Source organism: Artemia sp. Qi Xiang Cuo, chromosome 2, assembly GCF_049724085.1.
Source record: "Artemia sp. Qi Xiang Cuo chromosome 2, ASM4972408v1, whole genome shotgun sequence".
Lineage (NCBI taxonomy): Eukaryota > Metazoa > Arthropoda > Branchiopoda > Anostraca > Artemiidae > Artemia > Artemia sp. Qi Xiang Cuo.
Window position 1 is genome coordinate 67,863,522 of NC_142795.1, and position 20,660 is coordinate 67,884,181.

The following is a 20,660-nucleotide window of genomic DNA, read 5'->3' on the forward strand; positions in this document are numbered from 1 at the left end:
CCCTCAGTTAATCCTTAGATATTGCTGATATTTCTTTTTCACAAAGAACAGGCACATAGTGCGTTTTGATTACGTTTAGCTTCCAGCTCAACATTTTTAAAAAGTTTCACTGTAATTGCACAGGCCTGTTTGGAGACCCAGAATCAAATATTGTCCCTTTTCCAATTAAAATCCTTATGTATTAACAATGGGTAGTTTGCATAAGTTACAGCCCTTGCCTCAGGGGTTAGGTGGGAGGGAAATTGTCATCCTCAGATGTGTATGAAGCAAAGAAGAAGAAAATAATAAATTAAAATCAAATAGGCATGAAAAACTAGGGTAGTCAACCAGTGGAAAACTACAAAACAAAAATAAGCAGATATTTCGACAAGGACCCCCGCCAAGACGTATTTACTTTAAATTACCTTAAATCGCATCTTCTAGTGACTAAGGTTTAAGAACCTGTAGATGTCGCCAGGTAACGTTGACTCGATAATCTTCATGACACAGTTCGTGAGTGGGTTATCACTATAGTCTCCTTTAATTGGTGAAGTAGTGCCGTACAGCGTTGTGTTACATTTTTTTTTTCGCTCATTCACCGCCTGTCTGAAAATCTCCTCATCAGGTCAGTCAATCGCTTATCAATATCTCTTTTACTGTGTCTCTTTATATTCTAATTTCTTAATCTCTCTCGATTTATGAGAGAGATTAAATATAAATATAGACAATCTATAACCATAGGTTTTGCGAGGTTCAGGGTGCTAGTATTGGTTTGAAAATTAATGTTAGGAAGACTAAGTCACTAAGGCTAGGAATAAGTGAAGATGAAAAGGTGACGTTGGGTAATGAAAAGATTGATCAGGTGGGCAGCTTCATTTACCTTGGTAGTATTATTAGTAAAGATGGTGGGAGCAGTGAAGATACTAAAAATAAAATAGCCAAGGCTCAGGGTGTTTTTTCACAGTTAAAAAAAAGTCTGGAAGAATAGGAAGATAAGTCTGCGAACCAAGATTAGAATCTTAGAAGCTACAGTGATGACAGTGGTCAAATATGGCTCTGAAGCATAGGCGCTCCGAAAAATTGATGAAAATTTGCTAGATGTTTTCCAGAGAAATTGCTTAACGATTGTTCTGGGTACCCGGTTGACTGACCATATTTCAAACAATAGGCTATACGAAAAATGTGGTTCAATACCGCTTTCTACGTCTATAATGAAAGAAAGGTTGAGGTGGTTAGGGCATGTTGTGCGGATGAAGGATGACAGATTGCCGAAGATTGTTCTTTTCGGCCAACCATCTAGGGCTAAACGGAAAGCAGGTCGTCCCCGTCTGGGGTGGGAGGACGTCATAAAGCAAGATTTAAAGGAGATGGGAACTTCGTGGGTGGGTGTAAAAAGGGAGGCTATGAATAGATTGGGGTGGAGGAGGAGCGTGCGTAGCTGTGTTGGCCTCAGGCGGCTTGGTGCTGCGATGAGTTTGTAGTAGTAGTAGTAGTATAACCATAGGCAAGGTATGAGCAGAAAAACAAAATAGTAATTGTGAATTTTGTCAGGGTTTTAGCATAAAAGCTACTGACCAAGTTGGCAAACAAATCAAATCGGAATATTACCAATTTGAGAAAGCTGAATCTTTTTTTCTTTACTATTCTAGCTTTGCATAGCTACAATTAGTGACGTAAAACAGCCTACATATAGCCTACCTCGAAGATTATAAATAACTGAAAATTATTTTACAATATAAATAAATACCGTAAATTTTTGATTCTCAATAGATGGCATTAGATTTTACTGGCTTAATGTAACTGTGATGAAAAACAGATGCAAAATAACGTTTTAATTTTTTTTTTTTTTATAAGCTGCAACTTATTGCAAACGCAACTTATTGAGTGACTGGGAAACTCGAAAAATCCAAAATACAGGGAGTATTCTCCTAATCCTGTGTTTGTTAGAGCACATGATACCTTGTGAAGGATTTCTGAAGATTCCAATTAAAAAAAAAAATCTGGTAGAACATTTAAAACTGAAAACCATGGACATAGTATTACGATGGCAGAAACTGTTGAAACTCAATCCAAAACCTGACGATTTACAGCGTTGCTTGTACTCGTCCTTTGATGAGCATTTGAATTTCACTTCTGTCAACATGCAAGTGCGATAGGACTAGAATCGGTTAAAGTAACTCACTTAGGAAGAGTATCTTGAAATCATAGGAATATGTTGCAAAATTAAATGTATTGAAATCATTTATGTATGTTCGATCTGATAGTATAGCTCAAGTGAAAGGACGGGTAGCAAGCAGCATCGGAAAACAAGAATTAGTGTCTCGAAAGGTAAAAATCTCAAGTGGTTTACACAACCCCCCAGAACCCGGGGGTAAGTGTTATTAATTATGTCCCGGGGCATAAAAGTTTTTGGTGGAAGGAATGATCGTATAATATCTTGAAATCATAGGAATATGTTGCAAAATTAAATGTATTGAAATCATTTATGTATGTTCGATCTGATAGTATAGCTCAAGTGAAAGGACGGGTAGCAAGCAGCATCGGAAAACAAGAATTAATGTCTCGAGAGGTAAAAATCTCAAGTGGTTTACACAACCCCCCAGAACCCGGGGGTAAGTGTTATTAATTATGTCCCGGGGCATAAAAGTTTTTGGTGGAAGGAATGATCGTATAAACATCATCGGGGGCTCATTTTATTGGAAATTGAAAGTTCTAGTTTCCTTTTTAAGGGTCAAAAGGGACCGGAAAAAAACTAGCCCTTCTGCCTTTTTTACCCCAAATCCATTCAATCGAATTTTTTAGATAGCCATTTTGCTATAATAAGTCAAAAGATCAAATAACAAAAACTCTAGGGTCAACACAACTCCCCAGAGCCCGGGGGCAAGTGTTGCATGTTATTTCCTGGGGATATATGAGGTTCTTATGCGAGGGCTTTGAAATTAGTTCAAAGATCACATATTTCCAACCCCACCCCCCACTCAAAAAACTTATGAACGCTATTTTGTTCCAAAACTTAAAGAGACCTAACCCCTGGCCTTCTCTGCATGGACCAACCCCCCTCCCCCACAAACAAAAACTTGTAATGATATTTTATTCCAAAAATTATGGCAACTTACTCCTGGTCGTCCATGGCTGGATATCCTTCCCTCCTCCAAAAAAATATCAATGATTGATAAACCATGGAAGCTGGCCCCTGGCCCTCCCTCCATGGGAGCAAAGCTTTAAATCCGGTCCTGAGTGAAACCAAATCTTGACCTAGTGAGCTTTAAGCAATCAATATCGTTATATATCGAATATTCAGTTTAATTTCATTAGTTCTAGCAAATACTGTTAATTTATTTTGGAATAAAAAATAATTTTGAAATAGGGAATTTTGAAAAACTTGAAACTTTGGCAATCAAAAACGAACAGAAATTAACTGAAAAAACCTTGCCGAAAAAGAAGTTTTTTAAAGAAAAGTAAAGATAATATTAAAACTTAAGATCAGAATAAGTAGAAAAAATATAATAACTCAAACTCAAAACGACCAGAAATTACTATCAAAGAATAAATGAAACCCAAAACGAACAGAAATTAAATAAACAATCATAGCAAAAGAACATGGTACTAATACAACAGGTACTAACATGCAAATTACTTATGCAAAACAACAGGTACTAATATAAATGAATAAATAAATCTTAAAACGAGTAAAGTTTAAATTTAAAATGCAAATCAAGCTTAAAACAAAAAATTATTTTTGCTATTGAAGTATAAATGAAACTCGAAACGAACAGAAATTAAATAAACAATCAATGCAAACAAAAATACACTATATATTAATGTAAATGAATAAATAAATCTTAAAACGAGTGAAACTTAATTTACATTAATGAATAAATTAAAACAAAATTAAATTAAAACAAAATAAAAAAGAGTGACATTAGAATTGAAAACGAGCAAAATGTACCGAAGTAGAATGAAGAAACGAAACCTAAAACAAAAATGGACGAGAATGAAGGAATGAAACCCAAAAAAAAAGGAGCAAAATAAAGAAAAAAACGTAAACCAAACAGAAATTACTGTCAGTTATTATTCCAATCTATATAATCTGCCCCATAAGGCCCCGCTGCCAGGTTCTTTAGTGTGGTTGCTATAACATGTGGCCTAAGTACCATAATTTCTATCATCATTTTGGAAATCTGCTTTCATTTTATTGTTTTGGCTTTATTGTCTTAACTTATGTTCCTGGCCTCCCCCAGGCCACTCAGCGTGTCCCCAGGTGGCTATAGGGGAACGCCCTACAGATATGTAGGGTACCTCTATGGGAGTCACGGACCAAGGGGGGACCTTGTCCCTGGGGGGTCCATAATAGAAACTAGGGCACCATCACCCGGGGTCATATATACAGTCGGATGAGGAAGAAGGCCCCTCAAATGTACACTCGAAATGGCCCACTGGTTTGTCCACAAGTCCCATGAGTTACAAACCTTCTCCCAGTAATGGGTTAAATTGCATGGTGATGCAAAACCCCATCGTGGGAGGATCCTCTATAGGAGTACAACTGCGGCAGGGCGTAAGATCCAGACCTATAGACAACGGCCTCTGCAAAGGGTAACATGATACTTAGTAACATGATACTTTTTAGACTGAGAGTTGCCGTAGACAAAGTTTTAAGAGAAGAACAGCGCGGTTTTAGAAAAGGTAGAGGATATGCTGACCAAATTTTCACCCTTAGGCTAATAATTGAGAAGTGCCTGAGTTGTCAAACACCTTTGGTCCTCAGTTTTATAGATTATGAGCAAGCGCTTGATTCTGTTAATAGAAGAGCTTTAGCAAAGGTTTTATCCTTGTATGGTATACCAGACAAATACATTAGTGATTAGTGCTATGTACGAGAATAACACTGCTGCGGTTAAGGTAGGAAATGAGGTTAGCAGCTGGTTTTATATTAAATCAAGATTTAAGCAGGGCTGTGTTCTATCCCCATATATATGGATCATTTGGATGTACTGTGTCTTAAAGGGCACAGGAAAGGCAATAGAATACCATTGAATCAAATGGGGTGGAAAAAGTCTCCTGGACTTAGATTATGCTGATGATTTAAGCATCCTAGATGAAAGTGTTGGCAAAATGAATGAAGTTGTAGAGGTTTGTCGAGCTCAGGGGGCTAGAATAGGTTTGAAAATTATTATTAAGAACACTAAATTACTAAGACTAGGAATAATAGAGGATGAAAAGGTGACGCTGGGTAACGAAAAGATTAATCAAGTGAAAAGCTTCACTTGCCTCGGTAGCATTATTAGTAAAGACGGTGGGAGCAGTGAAGATGTTAAAAATAGAATAGCAAAGGCTCAGTTAAAAAAAAGGTTTGAAAGAATAGGAAGATAAGTCTGCAAACCAAGATTAGAATATTAGAAGCTATATTGATTACAGTGGTCAACTATGGCTCTGAAGCATGGGCGCTCAGAAAAGCGGATGAAGATTTGTTAGATGTTTTCCAAAAAATTGCTTAAGGATGGTTCTGGGTACCCGGGCTGACTGACCGTATTTCAAACAATAGGCTATACGAAAAATTTGGTTCAATACCGCTCTCTAGGGCTATAATGAAAGAAAGGTTGTGGTGGCCGGGGCACGTTGTGCGTATGAAGGATGACGGATTGCCAAAGATTGTTCTTTTCGGCCAACCATCTAGGGCTAAACGGAAAGTAGGTCGTCCACGTCTGGGGTGGTAGGACGTCATAAAGAAAGATTTAAAGGAAATGGGAACTTCGTGGGAGGGTGTAAAAAGGGAGGCTTTGAATTGATTGGGATGGAGGAGGAGCGTGCGTAGCTGTGTTGGCCTCAGGCGGCTTGGTGCTGCGGTGAGTTGTTAGTAGTAGTAGTATTAATCATCGTTGATGTAATACATCAACCCACGCCATCAAAGAACCAAAATCTAAAGTTATCAGAATTAGAGATATATTTTTCCTAGAAAGCATCGGTGTCTGCATGTTCTAATTTGTATAAGGATGCTGCTTTAAACTTATTGGTTTTCCCAAGGTTCTAAAATTAGAAAGCTTCCATCCTGGCTTTAAATACCTTTGGGCAGTGGCGTCATTAAGGGGGAAGGGGGGGGGAGTCGCCCTTCAAATCATTTGGAGAAAAAAAATTATATAGCCCAAACCCCTTGACTCTCCAGATGGAGACCCCTCTTGCACCCCCCCTCCTCCAAATAAAATGCTGCAGCTACGCCCGTGCCTTTGGGCTCCAAAATTAGTAGGCTGCTACCTTGATTTTAAATCCACTTGTTCGGATGCCGATCAGATGTCAGAGAGAACCATGAAAAAACAGCTGTTGACTTCATCTGAAGGACAAAGGGTGCATTCTACGTTCTAGACCGTAGCAACTTCACATTAACTACAGAAGTATATACAGTTGACATCCACCGAGAACGATTATAAAATAACGAAGGGCTTGTAAGGGTATAATCTTCATAAGCTTTAACTGAATCCATCTCGCTTTCACCTTAATAATATTTTCAATTTGTTTAATTCTGCTAATAATAACGATGATGATAATGATGTAAATTTACTTCACTAACCATGCACATTATTTATCTTTACTAATCGTTATTTAAACAGTAAATTCTGAGTTACTTGCCTGTCGTTCCAGTTATTACAACAATGTCAGTTGGAACAAAAAGCTAGGTTTTAGTAAATTTTAGTCGAAATTGGAATGTAAAAAAGAAAAGCTTTTCTTACGGAAGTAAAGCGTGGGAGTTGAAACTCAAAGTACCAAGCACAGTAAAAATAAAATTTGATTCTTGTATCTTCAAATGTAAAAAATTATATGTCTAAATTAGGCATGTAATATTCAAGAAGAATAAGAAGAAATGCATGTTCAAAAAACTTTATCCCAGCCAAAAACTTGAAAAAGCAGTAGCGGAATACATTTTTTAGGCGTCAAAATTGTCTCAGGTTAAGTATTAATGCGGTGGAAAATCGTCTTAGTGATAGCATAAAAAACTTGTTTTTTTTTTTATTTAGGTTCTGATTATTTTTCAAATCATGTCCAGGCATATCGAAGGCCCAAAAACCAGTCAAAGAACATTAGAAGCTACAATGATGACAGTGGTCAAGTATGGTCCTGAAGCGTGGGTGGTCTAAAAGATGGAAGAGGATTTTCTAGATGTTTTTCAGAGGAATTGCCTACGGATTGTTTTGGGCATCCAACAGACTGACCGTATCTTGAACAGAAAGCTATACGATCCAATCCCGCTTTCTAAGGCTATAATGAGAGAAAGGTTGAGATGGCTAGGACACTTTCTCCGAACGAAGGATCACAGATTACCAAAGATCGTCCTTGTCCGCCAACCATCCAGGGCCAGAAGAAAAGCAGGTCATCCCCCAATAGAAAGGGAGGATAACGTAAGCAAAGATTTGAGGAAAATGGGATGGAGGAGCGTGCAGCGGCTTGGAGTAGCATTGAGTTGCTATTAGTATCGAAGATATAAAAGGGGATATAACCCCTTTAAAACCATCACTGCTTGCTACTAAATTGCATAGATTAATACTTTTAAATTGATTGAGAGCGTCCTAGATTTGTAGCGTAAAAATTTAATTTCGAATGCATTTGAAAAAATAATGTCAGCGGGTTAGCAAAGATGAATTTGAAATACAAGTTCGAATCACGAATGAAATGACGTAGTTGCAAAAGTGTTCCCCCTTTCTACGGTAAATTTTCGAAAACAACGACTTCTTTAAACTTATAATCAAGCTATAATTAGGATCAAAACTGAAAAAGAAAAAAACGCTTAAAAATATCTTAGGTACATTTTTCAAGAGCAGCAAGTCATAGCTGAACATTCCAGAACATGCAGATACTACACTAGGTGCCTTCCAACGTCTTCCTGTAGACGTAATAATGATCTGAGTTGAAATTAATCTGGCTATGTACAATGATATCGATTGTTTTGTCATTTCTGTGGAGTGAAACTGACTTGATAGCTTTCAGTCTGTAAGTCTCATCGTTTTCAGACTTGTTTTAACTCTTGCTGAAGCAGATATGGAAGTAGAACTCCAATACTCCTCACCGTTGGTACATCATTCAAAAACTTGACGTTTATTGAGAGCTGCCGCCTTCTAATCCTGTCTAAGCCTCTTTTTTACACTCAATTGGACAGCGTTCTTGTTTTCTCATAATCTTTTTTTGTCTAATCGACCTGTGCCTTGGTAAAAAATAAATCCTAGAAAAGGAATTCGAAAAGGAAAGGTAGAAAGGAATTTGAAAGCTGCTTAAGGGGTATTTTAGATTAAGAAAATATATTTATGTCGTCTCCTTTTAATTTTTTTTCCTCGCATAATATGGTAACATTAAATAGATTTTGTTGTGCGTGTTTATCATTTTGATTCGACCTAACCTACCCTGGCAGTAGAACTCCAATACTCCTCGCCGTTGGTACATCTTTCGTGAACTTGACATTTATTGAGAGCTGCCACTTTCTCATTCTGTTTACGTCATTTTACACTCAATTTGACAGCGTTCTTGTCTTCTCATAAATTTTTTTTATCAGCTACTTGTTTAGCTCGACTTCCATATCTTTCTTTCTCTCTTAAGGTATATGTTCACTTTGAAACAAGCAATTTTACGACAATCCTGCAGCTGTAACTTGCACAAAAGGGACAAAATACTTATATCTTTTGGATTCATTAGTCTCAGGTTTATCCATTACCCAGCCATAATTATGATATCGCTTAGACTTTTTCCAGGGGAAGATTCTAAATCGGCTTAAAAAAATTGGAAACTTTTAGCGTATTTTCAATCTAAAAAATATGTACACCAAATTTCAAAGATGTAGTTCTCCAGATGGATAAAGTTGAATGTCGGCTATGGAGTGATATCAAAAGTATATTTTTTCGTAAATATATGAAGACTATAGGAGAGCAGGAAAATAATATATAAAAATTACACAGTGAGCATAAACCTTAAGTTTCTTCCTTCGATCTTGTGATACCGAAATGCATGGATTTAGCATCTTCGTAAACCAGACTATTTTTGAAGCAATTGCTCCTTACTAGGAAATTCACTTAAAAGGTTACTAAACCCCAAAACTTGCAATCGAACGATCACTCTCTAAACTTCCTAAGATTATTCGTTCATTATGATGTAGTCAGAGAAACAACTTCTTATTCCGTGACTTCTTTTCCATTAATCCCTAGCTCTAATTGAAAATCTTTGTGGCCTTAACTGCACCTGTTTAAATCAAGACACTATATTCCAATGCAATCAATTTTGACTCTTAAAAAGGGCACTAGAACTTTTGGTTTCCGTTCAAATGAGCCCTCTCACAACCTTCTCGGACAGATTTGGTACGATCACCCCTGAATAGAACCAAAAAAAACGCATCCATGATCTTTCTTCTGGCAAAAAATGCAAAATTCCACATCTTTGTAGATAGAAACTTGAAATCTCAACAGTAAGGTTCTCTCATATGCCAAACTTAAAGGTGTGATTTTCATCAAGATTACTTACCTTTTAGGAAGTGTTTCTCCCTTTTTCCGAGATCGGACAAATTTTCTCAGGCTCGTAACTTTTGATGCGTAACAGTTTCGGTTACTATTAGCCCAGGTCCCCCCTTCCTTACAGTTCGTTGCAAAGAACTGTTTGATACCATCTATATTTACCATATCTAGCTTCGGTTTTAAAATAAACTAAAATAATCATTAAATCAACACTTTATTTTCAGATAATCAAAGAGTAAATAAATAACACTTTTCGGCTGAAATCTAGCCCAAAAATTCCCCAGTGCCAAACCGAAATTGAGATCTTAGAACTATACGTTTCGCATTATATTCTCATAGATGGCACGCATGTTTTCTTATTCATAGAGGTTACAACAGAAGATTTACGATAAAGGTAGCCTACTTTATTTTCCACCACAGGCAATCCAATTAAAAGATCTTATAAACTGGAACATTGGCACGAAACGTCAAACGTGAACACCGGTGTAAAACCTCCAACATAAATTCCGTGGCTTCATTATTATCTCGTTTGTGTGCAACAATTGCAAAAGTTTTAACGTCGTCTTAAAAATTAAATTCCTACTTTCTAAGGAAAATGAAGAAAACTTCCAAAATCAGAAGCAAAAATAAATAATAAATAAACACTGCTAACATTCAATACATCTGAAAACTCTATACCATATAGGGTTAATGTACATTAGGAGAGTTTAATAGTTGCCGGTAGCATAGATATTTGTGAAATTTAAGGTGATCTCTCGGTTTCTTTTCCTTTCAAGCTACCCCCTCCCCCAAGAAAAAATTAAAAAAAAACAACCCTGTAAAAACTGTAAATTTCTAGAGTCAATTGAGCAGTGGCGGATCCAGAGGGGGGCGAGGGGGCGCCCCCCCCAGCCCTAGCGTAGTCTAAAACTTAATTAACTCAAGTGTGCGTTAATTAAACTTGCTCCTAACGCAAGTTTATAGGATCAACCTATTTTGCTCCCCCCTCCCTAATTTTTTTTCGGATAAACCTATTTTACACCCCCCCCCCCAAAAAAATCCTGGATCCGCCCCTGCAATTGAGTATATTTTTATATTCTCATTTTCTCATATTGTGCTGCTATTTCTGTTCAGAATGATACTAAAGAGACTAGGACTCTTAATATAGGATGATAAATTCTAGCGAAAAATCGAAGCTTTTGGGCAACCACCCCTTTAGGACAAAAAAAGTAATATCTTCAAATAAAGAAAAAAGCGAGAGACAACTAATGTTGGGGGGAGCAGTGAAAGTAGGGTAAATCTCTGCTGCGTTTACCGGATATATTCAATTAAGGCACTCAATATTCGATTACAGGATACACTCGTAAATTAAATGTTTATAGAAATGCAGCTCTTCGATGAAGACAAACGTTCATAATTTAACAATCCTAATTTCCATACATCTCAACGTCTTTCTCCAACCATTTTCCAGGTGGCGGGGGTCTCAGTTGGAACTCCTGCTTTTGTATACGGTTTCCCGATTATTTTATATTTTGGTGTTTCCATTCTAATAAATGAAGTTATCATTTTTCCGAATATAAAGCAATGAGACTAAAATATTTTATGCTGCATTTTTATCAACTTTTTTCACTTCTAAAAAATATCATACATAGTAACCGGGCAAAACTACTTGGTCAATCAGACATAAAACCTGGCTTTACTTACAAAGCAAATTGATAGCTACATTTCAATATCAACCAAGAATCTGTTTGTAATCAGAAGTGGACTCTCCTCCTCCAAAAATCTCCGTTACTGCTAGGGGAGTTGCATGGCTACTAAAAACGCTGCAGGGCTTAGGGGCAAGGCCGTATCCAAGAATTTTTTTTTCGGAGGGGTTTTACTAAAAAAAAAAATTTCGGAGGGGCTTTTACACACAAAAAATAAAAAAAAAAAAACTCATACAAAATTTGTTTTCCATTTTTGTTATATTTTTACGAGTCAGACAAACATTTAGGGGAGGGTTAAACCCCCCCCCCCCCCCTCTGGGTACGGCCTTGCTTAGGGGAAGACTTATGATTATTTTTGCAGGAGATGGTAAGTGCAATGCTAATAAAACTAACCGCGATATGAGTTTCCAAAGAAGAACTCTTTAAGATTCCGCCTTTGATTTCAGCTCTTGATGTTTAAAAAGTATAACCTCCAAAAAAGAATAACTTCTAATTATCAATTTAACACTTATTTAATTCGAGCTTTAAAACATACAGCAATCTTTAGACCAAAACTCAATGACAGGATACTTTTTTTTCTTTGAATTTCGTAATTAATCCCTTCCTGTACTAGCATGTACCTTATTAGTTTTGCATTATCTTTCTTTGCTTATAAATTTGTCTTTTAACATTTTATTCCAACAAATAATAGAAAGTTAGTGAAGTTGAAAGTTAGTGAAGTGAAACTTATAATGCTAAGGAAATAGAAAGTTAATGAAGATAAAAATGTTTGATTCCTTGTAGTTTTTACCTAGGATTTGATTTGGCTCTTCACCCTTGCTTATGTGTTCCTGGCTAGTTTTTTTCCACATATTTGTTTTTACAGCTTTTATGAACCCATGTGCGCTTTTTTAAGGATAGATACATACCTCCCTAACTGGGTTTTCATATGCAAAAAAGCACAAGACTTTTGAAGATAAGTTTATTCCTTTGTTTTTACTTGTCAAGTACATCCTGCTTCAGAGTATAAACTAAGAATTATACGAAAAGGGCACGGCATTCAACTATACTTCGGATGGGTTAATCCAAAAGATGATATATCACACATTTTAAATTTTACCGGAAAGCGATAGAATTAAAAAAATACGTTTTTTTATTCAAAATTTCATCTATTTTTTTAATCTTAGAAATTTGATTAAACGCGTTTTGCAAAAAACAAAAAAAAAAGCGAAATATTGACACACAAATAAGATCTAGGAAATCGAGTCATGCCAACAGATCGGGTGTATTCCCTTTGCTAGGGTGAAATTTTCAATATTCACCCTTTACGCCCTTGACAAAAACTGTCATAAACCACCTTTTGATTTAATACAGCCGATCAGGGATGAAGTGCCATGAGTAGTTTTAAGCGCATAAAAGATACATGTGTATTAAATTCTCAATACTCGGGCTATTTATTGTAAAACATTGAATGCATAGATGTATATTTTAAGTAAGAGCAAATTTAAACAGTAGTAAAATATTCTCAATTCGTGGATTGTTAAGTTCAGGGTTTCATTAATTATTTTGGCTACCCGTGCAACTCCCTTTCGCAGGAATGTCCTAGATCTTGACCATGGAGCATTCAAAGCAGATATTTGGTTAATAACAGTACACGCACAAATTGAATTGAATTTGAAATCTTAGAAATATATGTTAATTCTCATTACAGGAAAAGGACTGGTACTAGTGAATATTATTGACATGAAATCAGAGTTTGGTTGAATAAATTGATAGTAGCTCGGTTGTATCACTATTAAATTTCTTCTATTTCTTCCATCGAAAGACTAGTTCAACCTATCACTAAAATACAAAAATTCGACCAGCATAAAATTGATTATATTTTCGACCGGAGCTCATGAAACAAAATCTGCGCTTCGCCAGTAATAAAAAAAAACAAGCGACTTGAAAGCACCACTTGGTGGTATTACTGCACAAATCCAAGCCGGCTAATATAATCACAGAATAGGTCCTAGATTTTCACTTAATGTTTCTTTCAATGCCAGTAGCTGTTCCTCGCCAAGTTTAATCTTTTCTTCGATCTCTCGAGCGTCAACTGCAAGTTTGGCTTTCATTGTGACAAAATGTTCGTAGTCAGCATATTCTTCTTCTGTAAAATATTTTTGAAGTAATGTTGACACGTTTCGACTTCGCTTTTCGATACTCAGCTTCAACACTCGGGCCTCTTCAAGCTGCTCCATTAACTTGTCTCTCTTGCTCTCTAGAACCGTCTATAAAATACAAAAGCTTGTACAACAGCTCTCTAACATAGGAACTTAGCCAGCCTGACCGATTAAGCCTGGCCTAAAAGCAGAAGCGTTTTTAGAGCAGTCTACTGCAGTTGCTTTTTGGCTTTTTTGTTTTTTTTTTTAAAGAAAAAGAAACCCTTAAAATTAACATAGGTAACTTTTTTGGTGAACACGCCATATTTAATGATACCCAGACAGATTTCAAAAGAAAAAGCTATCAGAATAAAGCAACTACGCATTATTAAAATAAAAGAATAAAAAGTTTCAATTGAAGGCCCTGGATATAAAAAGACAAATATAATGGAAGATATCGACACGCTATTAAAAAATAAAAAAAGAAGCAGAGGCTATATAATAGCTATACTATGCTGATGAAATACTATCTATTAATATTATTTGAAATATAGGAATGCGACAAATTGGAGGCCGTGTGCCTCTACACTAATGCAACATGAGCTATGGTTCGTAAAATATCCAGAAAAAAGAACAATCACAAAACTAAACTTAGATTCCCCATTACGAAAGATAAGAGGATGAAAGAAAAATTACTTCACCATTACTAGGAGGCTCCGTTTATGCCACATATCAAATCGCATAAACTTATCTGCACTGCCTGTTTACTATGGCAATTACTACCCAGGTGTTATTCGCATTGTATGTAATAGCAATGTTTGCTAAACTTTAAGCGTTAAGATTCAAAGTAGCATATTTCTATACATAGTAACATATATTTTTCACTTATATTTTTTTAGCAACAGTTATTTTTAGTAACATATCTTTTTCAGTCTCCAGCTGCTTAAGGAAAAATTTGATTAATGTATCTTTCGAAGCATTTCAAATTCCGAAGTATAAAACGGCTAAATCCAAAAAATATACCTAAGTCAGATGAACTCTATCCTTCTTAAAGTATTATGATAGACAAACTAAACTAATAATCCCATTACGTTGGTGTTCAAGCATAAATCCTTGATGTATTGTGATGAAAAATAAAACTTTGGCCTGAACTGGGTGGTTCAAGGGAGTGGAAGTCCCCTTTGTACATCAATACTGAAGACTTTGGTAATTTTTAGGACAAAGTTTTCTGATTTTTATGAGAGGCATTTCAGATCAATCAGAAGCAGGGGAAAGGGTGGTGCACTTTCCTAACAAACGCATCTCTCCTCATTTACAAGGATATGCTTAGACATAGCGTTAAAAATGAGCACCAAAGGTTAAAGCTACTCTAATATAGGGTACGACATCCCCCCATGGTAGATAAATTGTCTGAAGAACACGGAAATTACAATTGAAAAGTTTGCTTTTCTGGTATTCCGAAACCTCTACCCCACAATTTTTTTTTGAATTTACAACTTATTCCTGAATTACCATAAAACATTGATAGATGATTCATTCAGACGGATATTTTCGTTATAGCACCTTCTTTAAGAAGGAGAGCTTGTTCTGCAGTAAATTACTATTTTTTGCTTAGTTTCGAGAAAGAGGGCTAGTTTTGGGCCAAGCAGGGCCAAAATGTGATCAAACAGAAATTTAGGAAGTCATTCAATTTCTAACACTAAAAGCCTCCTAAAAAGCAACCACATTTTAGAGTAAACCCTCACGCGGTGGCATATTTCACCTTTAACTGTAGTATTTTCCTGTCTATGGCTTAATTATCTTAAAGAAATTAAAATAGACCTACATTATGAAAAAAAAGCACACATGGACAGTAAGTAACATTTAAAAAGGATATTCATTCTCAAATCATGGTAATTAAAAATTGAGACATATATCTCAAAATGCGTCTTGTTTTCACCAAAAGCATAAGTTATACTTTAGTGTAAAGAAGGGACAGACATTTGCTAACATATTTTTATTAAATGCATTTCATTTTAAAAATGACAGGATAATCCAACTTCTCTTCAATATTGTAATACCTAGTTAGAGTTTACTAATCCCAAGACTAGATAGCGTTACTTTTAGCCGATCATAATTTTTCACTGGATTTTTCAGCTTATCGGAAAATTTAATGCAAAATCTAATTGGCTCATTTTAGTATTGGCTATATCATTAGCAAAATGCCATTGCGAATGGACCTTTTTAATTTGGATTCCAAGTTAAATTGAACGCGTTACGTTTTAATTTATTTTGTACAAAATTAATATATATTTGTTATGAAGTATATACAGGACTATATACGGACCATAGCTGCATTAAATATATTAAATGGGAGGTTGAGCGGTGTCGCTGTCTTCATAATTTTTGGTCATTTAAATAAATCACTCATTATTTTTATTTTATAAACATCATTTTTATCAAATATTTTCTTGTTTTTCTGATTTCTACACGCTCAGGAAGTTCTTCATTTTTTATTAGCTAATTTATTTACATTCTAATTTTGTGCTTTCTCCTCATATTTAGAAAAAAAGGTAGGATGGGAAATTATAGAGGAAAAGGAAAGAAACAATATTGGTAGGAAGAAGAAAGGGAGGGACATTAGAAAAGCGGGAAAATACAAAACTGGTGAAGTGACAGCAACCAAATTACCCTGTCAAATTACCAATTGCCAAGAAGCTTTAAAAAGTTCCAAAAGCCCCGAAAAAAATATCAAACGAATAATTTAAACTTATCCTACTGGATTGGATTTAAAAGTGGAACAGAAAGCACAGTGGCTGAATTTCAAACCGCTATGTTGACCTTCGAGCCCATAAAAAAAGCAACTTCAATGGAAAAATGATATACTTATACTTATTCACAATCCTAGCAATGAATAGTAATAAATATGGTAATGAGAATTAAGTATTGATATAAGTAATTAATAAGTATCAAAACCCAATCCATAAGTTAAATTTAGTCGTTATGCAATGTGTGTAAGCTGCAGCCCACACTGGAACCAACGCAGCAGAAAACAAGATTCAAATTCTTCTTATAAAAACACCATAGAAAATATGACAGGAAGCTATACTTGATAGTCTAACATATATCATCTTAAAGTAAAGATTCCAAATCAGTAGACTAATCAATTTGATATTAATTATATCAAGTATAAGGCAATATATGACGAAATGAACATAAATAATTGTATGACATCATAGAAACATAAATTTTTACATAGGGGTAAACAAACATAAACACAAACGACTCTATTGGGATCCTAAAATTCTGGGGGACAGAAATGTTCAAAACAAGAATGTTCAAGTTATCATGGAATTTTTTCGTTACTATTGCCCCCAAACCACACCCCAACCACCCCACCACAAAAACATGCGGACATGCATATTTTGAACAATGTTGTTCTCGTTTAATTCACTAATATTCTGGATTTTAGAAGCTAAGCATTATCCAAGTTTTGCAAGCAATTAAAAATTTTTAATGGAAATTAATGAACAAAATATTACTTTTTCAAAATCATTTTAAGCAATTGGCACAAAAAAAATTAGAAACCTAAGTTATAACTTTCTTTTATCGGAAAATAAAACTTGATGGTGGAGAATCCTTTTGAGAGTCGAAAATTTTTTCTCGATTCAAATCCTAAAGGAATATCCTATTATATCGATGCATATTAGTCGTCCCATCACTGCTTTTGAGTTTTTAACATCGGTCATTACTTTAGTGTGAAGAAAAGTATTATAAATTTAACTGACTTAACGTTTACCTTTTCTTGGGAGTCCACGTCCTCGCCAAGGGCTGCTAATCCGTTTTGAACCCTGGCAAGTCGACCAGCCAGCCCAAGGAGTAGGGCAGTAATCTTTTCAACTTCAAGGACATGCAACGCCACCTTATTTCGCTCACCAGACGTAGCGACTTCGGCTACGCGTGAAGAAACCTCCTTTCCCAGTTTTTCGTTGGACGACATATCCTCGTGAATGGCTTGACGCTCCAGACGCAGGATCTCCAACTTCTTGTCCAGCCTTTTTACTAGGTCCTCCTAAACCGTACAAATTATTTAATAAGGAGATTATAAACGTAAGGCGGGGGTATGCAAAAAATAAGAAAAAATACATACATCCATTTTCGAAACGAATTTAACTTAAAAGTGTATAAAACATACCTAGCGTTATGTTATCTGAATGAAAAAAATTAGTAGCATGTATTCTACGGTTAAGATACAAGATGAAAGAGGTTGTGAGTGGAATGTGCCAAAAGACATAGGATGCAGACACTTTCGAGTTACCACCACTATTGCTGAAAATAATTATAAAGTCACCGGCCGATCTGTATCTTATGAGAAATTACTGCATCTGGTATACCGTCAATTTGCCGAATGTGCTACCCACCCATAGAACTAGCAACGTCAATTAGGGGGGGAGAGAACTAGCCCCCCTTGAAGAAGTTTAGCCCCTCCCCTAATTTTGAAATACCCTTTTTTGGTATTTTTCATTGGTATTTCAAAGGAAATACCCTTTTAAAGCTATTCAGAAATAGCTTTTTTGCACTTTCATCGAAAAAATGTAATAACAACTACAAGTTGCAAAACAACAAAATTGCCCCACCCCTCTTCTAACTACTGTAGATTGACGCCACAGCATAAACCTAGTATAATCTTAATGAGAGACTAACGGGGCATAGCCTACAGGTAGGGCCACTTAATCTTGCCATTTAATTTCTTTTACTAAATCAATTCATATCCTCTAAGAGACCATCAAGATATAACAAGAATTGTTGACCAAAGGTCAGTTGTTTTATATAGTTATTTATTAATTTATTTCTCGCGTCGCGTTTTATTTAAACTTTAGTCATTTTATTAAACGGATAATTCCTCATATCTAGTCAACATCTACTTGCAATTAGCAGAGCTTGCCAATTGGAGCAACTTGTCTTAGTTAACTATATTCCTTAAAATACATCACTTAAGCAGGAATGAATGGGAATGATGATTTCTTGATAAAAGTGGCTTCAAGGGCGCATGTTTATATTAAAAAAAAAAATAAATAAAAAAAACTAAATTCTAAACAAAAAAATAATTGCAGAACCCAAAAATAAGTCTTACGCCCCTTTTTTGCTATTTTAATAGTCAGAACAAGCTGCTTTACTGCATATTGAGTAATAAATTCCCCATAGGATGGTCACAAAATGAAAGTTTCTGAAAAAAAAACAACAATTTTTTGAAAGAAGCTCTCCCATTATTTAGACCCATAGATTACCAAGTGACTTATCTAATTAAATGTAAGTTAAAATTATTTTTCTATTCAATCTCTTGAATATGAGGAAAGCTTTAGCACCTTCCTGGTTCATACTGCACTATTCATCCTACAGCACATCATATCTATAATAATACATATATATATATATATATATATATATATATATATATATATATATATATATATATATATATATATATATAAATAGAACCGGGAGCTAATGTTTCCATTATTATCGTTTTGTCTTTTGATAGATGTCACATACCAATTTGATGTGAATCATTCTGTTTTTCGCTACATCTGGTATGCTTGAGCTGGTTTGAAGAATTTAGAAATTGGCATTAGTTCTTACTGTTTAAAAAAAAAAAACATGAAAAATTTAGTTCTTTAGAAAATCATATCCTAGAAAAATCGATTATCAGGGTGCATTAGTTTTCACTTATGCTGGTTTTAGGCTGTCGTTACAAGAGAGAAAAAAACACACACATAAATAGCTCGTGAAACCCAGAAGTAGTCTATAAGTTTTCCAATTTTAAGTAGGCCTACAACTAAACGACAAAATAAAAATCGTTCAAATCTTCAGAAAATCATTTCATCGAGAAACTATTTCTTGCTTAGAAAACGATAGTCTTATATTTTTAATATTTCTTAGTTTACCATTTTAGGAAAAAAAAAAAACATTTAAAAATCCACAAATGATTATTAGTGCTCCTGCCTGTTTTAAAAGGTGGCAAAACTTTAGATTTCTAGAAAAACATGCATTATAAAAGCCGATTTTTTTTTTTAGAAAACTACATCCATGAGCTCTGCCGTTAAAATTAGCAAAAATAGAGACCCTTTTCCAAGTTCAAAATAGGTTTCAATTTTTTCTGTTTTTTAGAAAACAACAGTTCTTACTTCTGTCGTTTTTTAATTTGTCATAAAAATAAAATTAGTAGAAACAATTCTGCAACTTTTTCTAAGAAAAAGGCAGAACTTTAGTTTAAAAAAATTTTTTCATGGAAAAGCTGCTTTTTGCAACACTCTTCAGTTCTGCAAATTCTGGAAAAGTAAGAAAGAGAGAAAAAAAAACAGCTGTACAAATCTAAAGGTAGTCTTTAGTTCTAGGGCCGCGCAACAAACATTGCTCGAAAACGCTGTAGAGGTACGACTGAAGTGCAAAAGAGGGGCCAAATTATTTATTTATTTTTAATATTTTTGATTTTATGTATTTATATTTATATTTATTTATATTATTTATTCACATCTGTTTATTTTATTATAAGAATTAATTATTTATTTATTTATAAAAGTTATTTATTTTTATACCTGCAAATGGACTGTAAGGTGACACTAACCTTTTTCTGCAACAAGGAATCTGTGTCGACAGGTAGGCTGTTTGTTTTTTCAGTATCATCGCTGCACTGTGTCAACAGCTTGGTTTTCGGGTCGGATGATATCAGATACACAGAGTTGTCAGCTAATGGTGAAAGAGAACGTCGAGGCGACCTAGAAACAAACCGTAAAATTTAATCAAGCAGATATAAAATGATAGGAATATAATACTTTAATTTTTAGAATCAGGCATTCACAGGAAATTTTTAGATGTCATAAATATTTTGAGTACAAACCCAAATTATGGCCACAATCCCCTTCCGCAACAGTATTTCCCCTGGAATAAGTTGAATTGTAAAGTCAAAGAAAAACAGGCATAAATTGACTCGTCAGAATTCAGAAAAATGGTCTGTTACAAATGAATTAGTTTACCTGCAAATTTTTGTGTGTGTGGGGGGGGGGGGGGAGTTGCTTCAAAATTAAAAAAAACTTTAAAACATCAAAAAAATTCAGGGGGGGGGGTCAAACCATGAAACCCCCCCGGATAAGACCTTGATTGGAATATTATAAACTTCTATATATTAATTTTAATTTAGAATGCATTCTTGTTGCCATATTTTAAGTAAGTAGGAAATCTCATGGAAGAATAAGTAGGGAATCCAATAGAACAATCAGATCAATTTGGACTTAGTCCTAACAAAAGTATGCTTTTCGGGTTAAGAAAAAGTTCACTTTTTGGTACCGTCAATAAGGCTCAGGTAAATGTGTACGTTCTATAACGACGAATAAAAAGGACAAAGAGCAGGAGAATAT

The 20,660-nt window shown here is 35.0% G+C and overlaps 1 protein-coding gene across 3 annotated transcripts in view; it reads right to left on the minus strand.

Moving 5' to 3' along the window:
• Positions 1-13,001: 13,001 nt before the first annotated feature.
• Shrm (shroom) overlaps positions 13,002-20,660 on the minus strand; it is a 245,268-nt gene continuing 237,609 nt past the window's right edge. For all 3 annotated transcript variants that reach the window (XM_089102697.1, XM_089102702.1, XM_089102699.1), the window contains 3 exons: positions 19,871-20,021; positions 17,045-17,317; positions 13,002-13,395 (listed from right to left, as the gene is read on the minus strand). In XM_089102697.1, coding sequence (XP_088958823.1) covers positions 13,123-13,395; positions 17,045-17,317; positions 19,871-20,021 — 697 coding nt within the window. In that variant the 3' untranslated portion in view covers positions 13,002-13,122. The remainder of the gene's footprint in view (positions 13,396-17,044; positions 17,318-19,870; positions 20,022-20,660) is intronic.